Below are 13,905 nucleotides of genomic sequence, written 5' to 3' on the forward strand. Positions count from 1 at the left end.
CACTTAGCAAACAGGGACTACGTTTTTCTCACAGTGCATGCAACAGAACAGCGGCATACATCTTTAATTCATTGGATATTAAGTTGCAATATCCAGTTATTTTTGTATGCAATTCAAGGTGGGATTGTTGCAATTTTTTTATCGCCCCTGTCGGACAGAACTGCATGAAGAGCAGTCCTTGATGATGCCCATCAACTTTGACTGTGAACAGGTTTGAGTTGGTATACAGTGGTGCCTCGCTTAACAAATGTCCTGCTTAACGAAATTTCCGCTTAACGAAAGGATTTTTCGAGCGGAGGTTGCCTCGCTATACGAATTCGTTTTATGAAAAATTCGTCTAGCGAATCGTGGTTTCCCATAGGAATGCATTGAAATTCAATTAATGAGTTCCTATGGGCAAAAAAAAATTCAAAAAAAAATTCAATGCATTCCTATGGGATTCGCTAGACAAATTTTTCGTTATAAGAAAAGACCCGTGGAACGAATTAAATTCGTCTAGCGAGGCACCACTGTACTCATATTTTACCTTTTTGAAGCCCATTCATTCATGTCTGGGTCCTGTTCAAGGCACTTGTTTGGACCTGGGTCCTCTTTTTTCCTTTCCTATCTAAGCAGAAGATTTCTAACTCTCTCTTTTGCTTGCAATTCTCTGCTTGTTGAGATCTGGTCCACTCAACTCATTCATCCTTTAGGAACCTTAGCAAATAGAGGCTTCGATTATACTCAAGTTGGCTAGATGAGTATCCAATTTCTCTTTTTAAAATTTCTATGCTATTTATTAAATTGCAATCTTTGGGGCAGGAACATTTGTTTTTTAAAATTCCGTACGATGTTTTGCTTTTTATAAGGACTTAATATTTCATCACTGGCTGCCAATTAGCTACTGGGATAGGTTTGAGGTGCTGGCATTGGTGTGCAAAGTCCTATACAGCTTGTGACAAAAAGATCTAAAAAGCAGGGTTGGACTTTGGTCTTTCAAATTTCAGCAGTGCCCTGTGCAAGGCCAAATCCCCCCCCCTAAAAAAACCCCTCTCGCCTGCTCAAATCACTATGTCATAGTTGCGGTGACCTGCGGTGTCCCCTAGGCTCAGTGCCCAGTGTGGTGGAACCAGTCACACTGCTCTAAATCCATCTCAGCAAAATGATTACCTCATCCCCTACATCCCCAACTAATCACTGCATTCTGAAGCTAAAGGCCCCTCCTGCTAAACTGTAGCCATCAGTCAAGAAGCATGTGTGTGGCAACCACCTCTCATTCTCTTGGGCCAACAACATATGCTCCAGAAGCCGATATAAACTTCCTAGAGCTATACAAAAACTCTGCAAGGAATAAAGGGACATCCAATATTGCAAAAGACACAGAACCATTAACTTCTCCAAAGGGACTACTCTTGAGTTTTTTACGAGACACATTTCCATGCTGAACAATGCTTGTTCTGAGCAGCACCCTGTGGCTAAATTGTACAGTACTCTTCCAATGAAAGCTTATGAATCTGTGCACCACCAAAACAATATGGTTGACTTGCCAAGTCTTGTCTCGTAATATATACCCATCCTCACATGGCCAAATACATGTACTCTTAAAAAAAAATATTAAAAAAATAGGCCAGATGTTCTTTCATCATATGCAGTCTGATAACTGGCCAATCTCTCTCTCTCTCTCTCTCTCTCTCTCTCTCTCTCTCTCTCTCTCTCTCTCTCTCTCTCTCTCTCTGTGTGTGTGTGTGTGTGTGTGTGTGTTTACTGGCAAATTTTCATCACAATCAATGTTTTCAATACTTCAAAAGCCCTCCCACTGTATTTACTGCCTGGATCGCCCAGTAGTCTTGCCAAAGTGCTACCTACAAAATTGAGAAACAGGCTGTCTATTGATAGTCCAAGACTGAGTCTAGGACTCTGGAAAGGCTAAACCCATTTTAACTTCCCCCTTGTGAAACATTCCCTATGCACACTCCTTCCCAATTTTCCACTTTGCGCATTGGGCCTGCAAAAAATAAAATAAATGGCGGGTGCCTGCCATGGTTTCAAAAACATCTTTCGGATTCAAATACAAATCGCGCTGGGTGAGGGAGAGAAGAACAGGCAATCTGCATTGTGCTCTAGGGCCACTGCTTGTCTCTACAGGCAATAAACTGCTCCAACATTGCATTTTGTTTAATCAAAAATTCCTCAAGTGACAATACCCATATTTATGTAGAAGATTTGAGCATGACCTGCTGTCTGGCACAGGAAACGGAATAATAAAAGGCTACAAGTTTGTTCTGTTCCGACTTTTTGATTAAAAGAGGGGAAAGGAGGCCAATCAAAGCCTTATATTCCCCCAGAGTGCCAAGCGCTCTCTCTCTCTCTCTCTCTCTCTCTCTCTCTCTCTCTCTCTTTGTGTGTGTGTGTAGCTCTGTCAGCTGGCATGCTTCCCCTTTGAAGGCGGATTTAAAGCTCCGCTCCCTAGGCACCTTCTTCTGAGAATCTTTCACCCTACATCTGCGCTTCATGCTGCAGACACCATTCCAAATGGGAGTTCTGCTTTCACGTCTTGCCAGCCATCTTCTTTCCAATCCAGCTACAGTAAACACATCGGCACAGCCTAATTAATTAAGAACCACTTGGAAGTTTTTGCCCGGCCGCATGCTTTTTCTTTTTTTCCACCACCGCTGTGCCTCACGGATGGAAAAGGGCACACAGCACGCAGCGAGCTGTTTTTACACAGCAAGGGAAGTATAAATTTTCCAGGCCACCACCAACCAGCAAACAGCCACCTGCGCCACAAGGCAGGCTGCTCTGGAAACTTCGCGGGGGTTTGATTCGCGGCAGAGCTTGGCTGCGAGCGAGTGAAGGCCGAGTGCAGACACCATTCCCAGCCGAGACATCCAAGGTGCTAATTTGTGTGACAGACAATGCCTGTCCACACGAAACAGCGAGACAAATAAGAGTGACGTTGCTACAGAGCATAAAAACAAGAATGCTAACTCCCAGCTATGCTTTCTGACTGGGCCCTCCCAGAAACTGGTGTGTGTGTGCTCCAGAAGAAACACCATATTCACTGGCCCTGCTTTCTAACGGAGGACTTAACCCTGTGTGACCAACCAGCCCAATAGATGACAGAATATGTCTGCTATTGGATTTGTGACACTGTGCACACAGCCAGAACAGGATTATCACTAGGGCTGCATGTGCAACTCATGCTGAAAAATGCATTCTTAATCTCCTCCATGATGCAGCATATCTTAATTAAAAACCTCGGAAATTAAACTTAAACAGTATCATTAACAATAGTGTTGTATTTTATTTTTCTGTTGGAAGCCGCCCAGAGTGGCTGGGGAAACCCAGCCAGATGGGCGGGGTATAAATAATAAATTATTATTAATTATTATTATTATTGGTGTAGGCTGCATTTGGAATACAGTGTGTAGAGTCACGTGACCCGAAAAAGGATATTGTAGAGCTGGAAAAGGTTCAGAGAAGAGTGACCAAAACATTCAAAAGGGTGAAGCGAAGGTTTGGGTCTTTTTAGCTTAGAGAAGGAGGAGAGTAAGAGGTGAGATGATAGAAGTTTATAAAATTATGCACCAACTTTGCAACATAACGCCTCTGCTTTCCAACAATATTTTATATGAAAGTGTGTCTTATAAATATTTAAATTAAATAAATGAATAAAAATAAACCAACTGATCCACTGGATTTTGTTGAGGTCCCCTTTTTTAGGTTTCTTTATTTACTGTGATAATAGGATGCTTTTCTATCTGAAGCATAAACAGGCTTCTTTAAATCTGTCAGTGGCGTGAATGTACAGCCTACCTTGCATTTGTTTTCTGTCCTACATTCTGCATAAAGTGTGCTAACAAAAAATTAAATATTTTATACAGAGGGATTTTAGACAGGTACCACAGGCAAAAGAACTACCCATAATTATAAACATACTGAAATTGAAACATAACCTAGAAACTTGTAAAACTGAACAACAGTATCAAGTGTAACCTGAAACAAAACTCTTAAAAGAAGAAGTCTGAAACAAAAAAATTGAAACATGGCCTACATTATCATGGCAAAGCAATATTTTGTATGATAGATGCGGGGAAAACAGTCTGGTTTCATTCCAAGGCCACCCAGACTGGCAAAGCAAATTCAGAGCAGCACAGATTCAAGCTGGTTTTCGGGAGGGGGGTATACAAAGCTCACAAGATACCAGCTTAAAATTGCTAAATGGTTTCCTGTGGGGGACCATTGGTTTCTAAATAAGGCAGGAATGAATGGACCTTGGACCCCGAGAAATGAGAATTTACTTGGAAGGTATATGCTGAGACGTGCTGGTGTGCACAGCCAAATCCCAAATCACCAATTCCTGCGTCCTGTGTGGGACATTAATCAGCTCTTAAACCGAAAAAACTTACTGTTCCAAGTCATAGTAATCCATGCATTTCTTTTTCTTGTTATAAGCTGCCACTCTGAAGGGTACGATTTCCAGCGTTATCAGGCCTGGCGCCATAGTCAGCACTTTGGCACCGTGGGTTGGATCGTAGAGATCTTTTCCAGTCTCGGGATGAGACATGCCGGCAGGATCCCGACCCACAATGTAGAAGTTTGCTCCAGCTACCATCCTCGACCTGCAATGCCACTGAACCTAGAAGGAGATCGGGAAAGCAAAGTTAGCAGAAGCGAGGGTGGAACCATGGAAACCGGAGAAGAAGCGAGTCACTCGCTGTACAAGAAAGCAAAATAACATTCTCCAGCTCTCCAAACTAAGCCTCCAGGTCATGTGTTCACCCAGAGCAGAGCTACTGTGGTCACCCACTTGTTTATTAGGTATGGGTGAACACACACACACACACACCATTCGGAAAGGCAATACTTAAAAGTAATTTGTATAGCAGTTCCCTAAAACAGAAGACGGCCCCTTGGCAAAGAAACCTTCCTGCCAGGAGTCAAAACTAGCACTCTTTGAGGGGAGGCTACCCATTTGAGTCAGTTAGCTCCCCTTTGATCAAGTGACCATGAAAGCATGCCTCTGGACAAGACAGAGACTAGTGCCAAGCAAGGCTTTCAATCGCAGTCATGCATTCACTCTGCTTGGCTAAAGGGGGAAGGCATGGGGCAAGGAGGGGAAATGGATTCTTAAGAGCAACAAGTTGGTGGCATGGCATGTAGAAGCAGAAAGCAAAAAGCTGGTGAGCTGGTTTCAAGGTCATGAGTGAACCCATTGCCCAGAGAAATACGCATTTTTTCGTGTATAAGACGCCCCCCCCCCCTATTTTGGGGGGCTCCAAATTAAGAAAATGGGGGGAGATTGCCAACAGTTGTTAAGCTTTGTTGGGGAAGTATTGCCCAGACTTGTTGGGCTTTTTTTAAGGGGGGGGATTCCTGATAATCACTCACCCGCCAGGCAAACACAGGCAATCTCATGCATCGGAAAAGCCACCAATCGTCTGCCTGGTCGTCACCAGCACCCGCCAATCACCTGCGCAATGGCTGCAGCGACAACCAATCTACAACAGCCCTTGTCGCAGCCACCAATCACCTACCCGATCGCCAGTGACCATCTCCTGCTCACGGAAGCAACCAAGCGCCCATCCCCACACTGCACTATCCGTGTATAAGACGACCCCCAATTTGTAACATAATTTTTAAATAAACAATCCTTGTCTTATACATGGAAAATTACGGTAATTGCTGGGTATGAAGGCAGCCCTGTTCAGGGAGGCTTTTAATGTTTAATAGATTATTGTGTTTTATTTTTCTGTTGGAAGCCGCCCAGAGTGGCTGGGGAAACCCAGCCGGATGGGCGGGGTATAAATAATATATTATTATTATTATTATTTTATTATTATTACGCCCTTTATGTTGTAGGAGGGTTTCCTATGTTACCAGTCAATCTGAATGCTACCATTTTATGCCATAATATTAACCCTTATTTGAAATCAGAATAAACCTGGAAAGATATAGGCTTAGAATCATAGAGTTATAGAATCATAGAGTTGGAAGGGACCCTGAGGACCATCTAGTCCAACCCCCTGCAATGTAGGAATATGCAGCTGTCCCATACGGGGATCGAACCTGCAGCCCTAGAGTTATCACAGCACCATGCTCTAACCAACTGAGCATGTACTTCTATTTTTTAACACTTTTTAAAACAAAAACAACAATAGTTAGCCAGGGCACCCTTTTAGTCAAGCAACAGATTTTGTTTTTAAAAATAAGAATGATCTAACCAATCAATAAATCTTAACTTTGCAGCCCTAATCATGAGATGAATTTTGTGAGTTTGTTAGAGATCTTTTATTCATCTCTGAGTTTCTGAGGCTTTTGCCCGACCACAGAGGAAAGAGAAGTAGTAAGCCGAGATCCTCCTAATTTTTTCCAGAACCTCTGCTCAAGAAAACAACAACACTATTTTGCTTATTCAAGCCAAGAGATTTCCAATTCACATCCTTTTGACATAATAAAATAAATTGCTAATAAAAAGTGTTTGCAACAAAAATTATTTATTTTAAGCTGGATGCGTAAGAATAGCTCCAGAACTGCAAGCTGACAACGGTTTATACTTCTTAGCATTCACTCATCTTCCCCCCCCCCTCGCCCCCTTGCTTGCAAGCTCCTCTGCAGTAGTGAAAGACTGCAGAGTTTCTCATCTACCCAGAAGTGACAACACAAACAAAACACAAAAGGCAAAGTTACAAAATTCAGGAAGAAAATGACTTTTCATAGTAAAGTGATGTGCTTGGATTGTGCCATTATATAGTTTAGTCACTAGGTGGCACTGCAGCAGAATCAGGAGTTTTCCTGTTGCTGTTCTGTTCTTCTTGGAGAAAAATAATAAAGTTGTTGTACAGCTTCCAGGCTAGTGTGTCCTCTAAGCTTTTCCATGGTGTGTTGAATACTGCCTAAAATATTTTTATCTGGTTAAGGTTAAGGGATGTCAGCCTGACATCAATACCAGGAAAGATTCTAGAGCAGATCATTAAGCAAACGGTCTGTGAGCACCTAGAAAGGAACGCTGTGATCACTAAAAGTCAGCATGGGTTTCTGAAAAATAAGTCATGTCAGATTAATCTGATCTCATTTTTTGATAGAATTACAAGCCTGGTAGATGAAGGGAACGTTGTGGATGTAGCCTATCTTGATTTCACCAAGGCCTTTGACAAGGTGCCCCATGATATTCTTGTAAAGAAGCTGGTAAAATGCGGGATAGACAATGCTACCATTCAGTGGATTTGTAACTGGCTGACTGACTGAACCCAAAGGGTGCTCATCAATGGCTCCTCTTCATCCTGGAGAGTAGTGACTAGTGGGGTGCCACAGGGTTCTGTCTTGGGCCCAGTCTTATTCAACATCTTTATCAATGACTTGGATGATGGGCTTGAGGGCATCCTGAGCAAGTTTGCAGACGACACCAAATTGGGAGGGGTGGCTAATACCCCAGAGGACAGGATCACACTTCAAAATGACCTTAATAGATTAGACAACTGAGCCAAAGCAAACAAGATGAATTTTAACAAGGAGAAATGTAAAGTACTACACTTGGGCAAAAATAATGAAAGGCACAAATACAGGATGGGAGACACCTGGCTTGAGAGCAGTACATGTGAAAAGGATCTAGGAGTCTTGGTAGACCACAAACTTGACATGAGTCAACAGTGTGATCCAGCAGCTAAAAAAGCCAATGCAATTCTGGGCTGCATCAATAGGAGTATAGCGTCTAGATCAAGGGAAGTAATAGTACCACTGTATTCTGCTCTGGTCAGACCTCACCTGGAGTACTGTGTCCAGTTCTGGGTACCACAGTTCAAGAAGGATACTGACAACCTGGAACGTGTCCAGAGGAGGGCAACCAAAATGGTCAAAGGGCTGGAAACAATGCCTTATGAGGAACGGCTTAGGGAGCTGGGTATGTTTAGACTGGAGAAGAGAAGGTTAAGGGGTGATATGATAGCCATGTTCAAATATATAAAAGGATGTCATATAGAGGAGGGTGAAAGGTTGTTTTCTGCTGCTCCAGAGAAGCGGACACGGAGCAATGGATTCAAACTACAAGAAAGAAGATTCCACTTAAACATTAGGAAGAACTTCCTGACAGTAAGAGCTGTTCGACAGTGGAATTTGCTGCCAAGAAGTGTGGTGGAGTCTTCTTCTTTGGAGGTCTTTAAGCAGAGGCTTGACAAGCATATGTCAAGAATGCTTTAATGGTGTTTCCTGCTTGGCAGGGGGTTGGACTGGATGGCCCTTGTGGTCTCTTCCAACTCTATGATTCTATGGTATCTAACATTATTTATTTTATTTATCTCTTGTGAGTCTCCTTGGGGGCTTTCTTTGGCTGAAAGGCAGCACAGAAATAAACATTAGCATAACACATCAGTGCCACTACAGATGCAGTCAAGCCCTTTTCTGGCACATTACGTTGCAAGCCAGACGTCAGCTTTAAACCAGGTGTTTCGGGGGTCTAATCTGGCCCATCGGTCGATTTAATCCAGCCCCCATGGCAGTATATATCTTGGGGTAAATTCCTTTAAAAAAACTTTGGGGTAAAATTGTATATAAAAAAAAGGTCAACAACCCCCAAAAGCTCAACAACTTCAGTCAGCCCTCACGCATGTTCACTTCATCAAATCCGGCCCTCTTTGAAAAAAGTTTGGGCATCCCTGCAACCATCACACTCACAACTTTCTTCAAAACACATTAGGCTCCCAGTATGGTGCATGCTCTAGTTATCTCCCGCTTAGACTACTGCAATGCGCTCTACGTGGGGCTACCTCTGAAGGTGACCCGGAAACTACAACTAATCCAGAATGCGGCAGCTAGACTGGTGACTGGGAGCGGCCGCCGAGACCACATAACACCGTCTTGAAAGATCTACATTGGCTCCCAGTACATTTCCGAGCACAGTTCAAAGTGTTGGTGCTGACCTTTAAAGCCCTAAACGGCATCAGTCCACTATACCTGAAGGAGCGTCTCCACCCCCATCGTTCTGCCCGGACACTGAGGTCCAGTGCCGAGGGCCTTCTGACGGTTCCCTCGTTGCGAGAAGCCAAGTTGCATGGAACCAGGCAGAGGGCCTTCTCGGTGGTGGCGCCCACCCTGTGGAACGCCCTCCCCTCAGATGTCAAAGAGAGAAACAGCTACCAGATTTTTAAAAGACATCTGAAGGCAGCCCTGTTTAGGGAGGCTTTTAATGTTTAATAGATTATTTTATTTTCATTTTTCTGTTGGAAGCTGCCCAGAGTGGCTGGGGAAACCCAGCCAGATGGGTGGGGTATAAGCAAATTATTATTATTATTATTATCATTATTATTTAAAATGCGACATTATAAAACACACTGATTACTAGGAAAATAAGTTTACCACCCAAACCCTCTGCACAACAGAGTGCAAGTATGACAGCCAACGGCGAATCTGAACAATTGCCAGAGTGAACAAGTGGTAAACATTTTCACCTTGACCACAAAAAGGAGGGACATGCACTACAGATTATGCTGCAGCTGGAGGGAGGTATGTTTCAAAAACATGTGGTTTCCCCCCCCCTCCCTTGTTATCCCAAACTTTTAGGAGTTTGCTCTACACCAGTACCGTATATCCTATTTAAACACTGATGCACAGCTGTGCCACTCCAGCTCTGGGTGTTTAGGGCAGATTTGGAAAATTATTTGCTTTAGGTTTGCTGGAGGAGACTCTTGAGAGTCCCATGGACTGCAAGAAGATCAAACCTCTCCATTCTGAAGGAAATCAGCCCTGAGTGCTCCCTGGAAGGACAGATCGTGAAGCTGAGGCTCCAATACTTTGGCCACCTCATGAGAAGAGAAGACTCCCTGGAAAAGACCCTGATGCTGGGAAAGACTGAGGGCACAAGGAGAAGGGGACGACAGAGGACGAGATGGTTGGACAGTGTTCTCAAAGCTACGAACATGAGTTTGACCAAACTGTGGGAGGCAGTGGAAGACAGAAGTGCCTGGCGTGCTCTGGTCCATGGGGTCACGAAGAGTCGGACACGACTAAATGACTAAACAACAACAACGAGGCAAAGGAAGCAAGATTCCCATCCTACTGGTAAAAATCAATAAGGTTTATTATCAAGGTTGTTTTCCAAAAGACTGATAGTAAAGCAGTGTTAGACACAAGCCGCTATGCACTGATCTTCCCCAATGATTTTAGCATTCAGGATTTCCCCCAACCCCGCTCCTGCAAAAGTATCTGTACTTTTCAAACATATCCTTTGCTATCATATAGGTAATAAACCTATAGGCTGCAAACACAATTTCCTAGCTTATTGGACAGCACCCCATAAAAAGCTTGTTTTTAAAGGCGTTTGAAAAAATAAATAAATGTCAGATTGAGACTAACAAAACATGTCCATTAAATCTTTACTGACTGGGAAACCATGTTCAGACAGTTGATAACCATATTGGCTTAGCAGCTGTCTGTTGTTCTGCAAGTCATTTGTGCTACAGAAACAAATCTGGTACCAATGTCTTCCAAATGACCTACAGAAAATGATTAAAGGAAGAGTTGTATTTTATTAGTTGTCTAAAACACACTATTGGCAAGTGGTTTTCTGAGGTCATTGAAAAACGCGGCATAAATTAAGGAACATTTTTTCTTTTATTTGCATCCATGACTGAAAACAGTGTGTACAGGTTTTGTTCAGCTCCTTGCTTCCATTTTCTCCAGACGCACATCTCAAGCCCACAAGGGAAAGCACGTTCACATGCAAAGTTTTCGGAAAACACAATAAATACGGCCAGTAGTGAAGGGATCGGGCATGTTATCTGTTTCCATTGTAGTGAACAGGATTTAACCAACCCCTGTTCCAGATTGCAGCCCATAGTGTGAAGTGTTGAAAATATGCATTGGCAGTGCTCTTCCAAGAATAAACTAGCATTTTAGGAATGCAAAATGGAGATAAGGGAAGTCTTGAAAAGGAAAGCCTGAAACGAAGATGCCAGAGATCCAAAGGATGGAATTCTCCACAAAAAAACACTTGCATTGCCCAAGTATCAGAATCCTTAAGATTATAGTTTTCTGTTTTGAGTTTTTGCAAAGCTCCCACTGCAGTTATTTGAGGCAGACACCTTTTTAGAACATCTAGACACACACAAAGGGCATGATAACTAGCTAACAATGCAAGACCCCACAGCTTTGACGCTATGAGTTTAGCACCTTTTCAGTAGAATTTCCCTGGACAGAAGACGTCCCAAGTAGAGTTTACTATCCTACATGATACCTCACCCTAGTCCAGTCTTCTCCCCTAGGCTGAAGAGTCCATCAAGTGAGAGACTCTTTCAAAATACGGACAGGGCACAGATTAGAAAGATCATCAAAAAAAAGTGGCAGGATATCTTTCACCTGAATCCTGGGAATAAGGTGGTTCTGCCTTCTGCATGCCTTTTACTCTCCACCAGCACCACCCCAGCAAGCAAGGTAAATGGCCTAAAAGCAAATGGACCTTAAGAAATTAGGAGAGGCAAAAGAAGTGAAACGACCTCAAAAGCTTTACAAAATGCAAAATGGCAATAGGGTATAAAAAAGCTAATCCCCATCATGAAGCAACTCAAACATTTCTAAATCGCAGATTGAAAGAAAGGCATCTTTATAGCACTGCATGTCATGCCTCGAAGCCATTTGCTCAGTCAAGGAGCCTGCCAAAAGCACGTTCCCTTCTCAGCTGTTTTCCTCAACTCCATGTAGATCAGACGAAAAACATTGGAATAAGAAGAGAACCCAGCTCTTTCTGCTTTGGCCACGATTCAACCTGTTAAAGAGCACTCATAAGGCCTTTGAAATAAAGCGGAGAGGAAGGGATGGCACAACAAGCCCCTTTAAGTGTAAACAGGAAGTTTCTGAAGGACCTCCCATTTAAGGCCTTGAAACCAAACTCTGGAAACTCCTCGCAGCGCAACCACCGCGCAAGGGTTTTTTGTAGTGTAGTGGTTGTCTCTGAAGGCGGCCGCATTGACAAACGAACATCAGGAAATCAGTTGGGACAAACTAAGAACAGAAACACACAACTCATTATACCTCAGTTGGTCCAGCATACATCATGGGAGAAGGAAATATGGCCACCACAGTTGTTTCTGGGTTCAATATCCCTTCCTCCAGGACTGCTGCATGTTGCTTCATTCGCCACGACAGAGGAACATCGTCGTCCTTTGTCCAGCCCCCCAGAGGATGCAAAAGGAGGACTGGCCGCCTGTAACCTCGACCCAGAAGCTGCTTATGAGTATCTTGCATTAGCAGGGCATGTCCGCTGTGCACAGGGTTGCGCAACTGGAAGGCGAAGACAGCGTCTAAGGAGAGAGAAAGAGAGAGAGATGTCAATATGCTTGACCAGTGGTTCCCAACAGGTGGTCCGGGGACCCCCAGGGGTCCGCGAGCTATGCCAGAGGGGTCCGCAAGATGCTATTAGAATAAAAAAATATATTAAATATATTTCGTATGATAACAGATTTTTTGTTTTGGCCGCTTCCTGCATGAGCGGAGTCTAGCGCAAAACTAGAATTAGATAGAGGCAGTAGTTCTGCTGTATGCCATTAGGTGGCGCTTTACAAATACTACTGTTTTGCCAAGAGGCAGCGCGCGCATTCTACTAACGCTCACCTCCCCAAGATGCTTTGCGCGCGTCGGGTTCATTTGTGCGCTACTGCGCAGGTACCCTGTCTTCTCCATTCCCCTCCCTCCTCCCTAGCGCGCGCTGCCTCTTTGCAAAACAGTAGTGTTTGTAAACAAAGCGTTGTTTTTCGCGGAAGCTACAGTTCGCGTAGTTAAAAATGGACCATTGGTTAAAAAGTGGTTCGTTAAAACGACAAAGGCCTACAGATGAAGAGGAAGATAATGCATTTGATGTTCAAGCAAGTAAGTCAGTGACTCTCGAACCGATTATAAAATATAAAAAGACTCTTAATTTGGCTCTCACTTTTTAATTTTAGGATTAGGAATTAATGGGGGTCCTTGTCACAATAGTGGCTCGATGAGGGGTCCTCGAGAAAATTTTGTTGGGAACCCCTGTGCTTGACGGTTATTGATTCAGGCAGAAGCCGTCAGCGGCAAGCAGCCTGCAATGTTCTATAGGCCTCAGTTTCAGACCTTGCACGGTCTATCATTTGCAGAAAGGCTTCGCTCCCAATGCTGCTGGGAGAGGAGTGGGTGGGTGACAGGAACTCTGCCAGACGACAGAAGAGAGATACGTCAACACAACTGTCCGCTTGGCTGTGCCAAGCATTTGAGAGATCAAAGAACAAAGCTGCTGCAATGAACTCTACTACACAGGGCTGTACTTCTACTGGGAATATTTAAAGTCTCAGCCAGTGGCTGGCTGCCTGGCATTTTCTACAATCATATGACATTTTTCCAGCGCTATTGTCACCTGCGTTTGGCGCCAAGGATCCTTCAAATGGCAGCCCAGAAGCACAGGGCTGCCGCATCTCATCACTGGCCATGCAATGTCTCAATGCTGTCAACTGAGCGATGAGAGCTCTGGCAGGGATATTTAAATAGCTCTCAATGAGATAAATGGCTGAAAATAAAAGAGTGGCAAAACTAAGAATCAAAAGAGGCTCGGCCGATCAACATATTCCCTTGAATCAAGGGAATTTCTGTATGCGTTATAGGCGTACCACAAAAAAGCCAACCCCAAACAGGAGCACCGAGTTGCCCCCTTGCCCTAAACATGTTTTAGAAGTTACCAAAACTGGCAAGAATCAGTCACTACATAGGGCGAAGCCCCTCCCTTTCATAATGGAGAGGGTGTGTGGGTGTGGGTGGGTGTGTTTTCCCACTTCAACTTCGCCACGCATGGAAATCTCTTTCCACATGACTTGCTATCACTGGACTAGAGCCTCAGTTTTCTTAACCCAAGTATAACAAGTCCTGTTTATACTCGCTGTTCATTTTTTACTACAGAAAAGTGCAGCAGCTCAGTTCTCG

General features: G+C 43.8%; 1 protein-coding gene across 3 annotated transcripts in view; it reads right to left on the bottom strand.

Annotated features, from left to right (window-relative positions):
• Positions 1-13,905, bottom strand: part of PAPSS1 (3'-phosphoadenosine 5'-phosphosulfate synthase 1) — a 51,085-nt gene that overhangs the window by 2,740 nt on the left and 34,440 nt on the right. For all 3 annotated transcript variants that reach the window (XM_035112135.2, XM_035112134.2, XM_060278490.1), the window contains exons 10-11: positions 12,001-12,269; positions 4,389-4,618 (exon numbers count right to left, since the gene is read on the bottom strand). In XM_035112135.2, the coding sequence (XP_034968026.2) occupies positions 4,389-4,618; positions 12,001-12,269 (499 nt within the window). The remainder of the gene's footprint in view (positions 1-4,388; positions 4,619-12,000; positions 12,270-13,905) is intronic.

This window comes from Zootoca vivipara, chromosome 9, assembly GCF_963506605.1.
Source record: "Zootoca vivipara chromosome 9, rZooViv1.1, whole genome shotgun sequence".
NCBI lineage: Eukaryota > Metazoa > Chordata > Lepidosauria > Squamata > Lacertidae > Zootoca > Zootoca vivipara.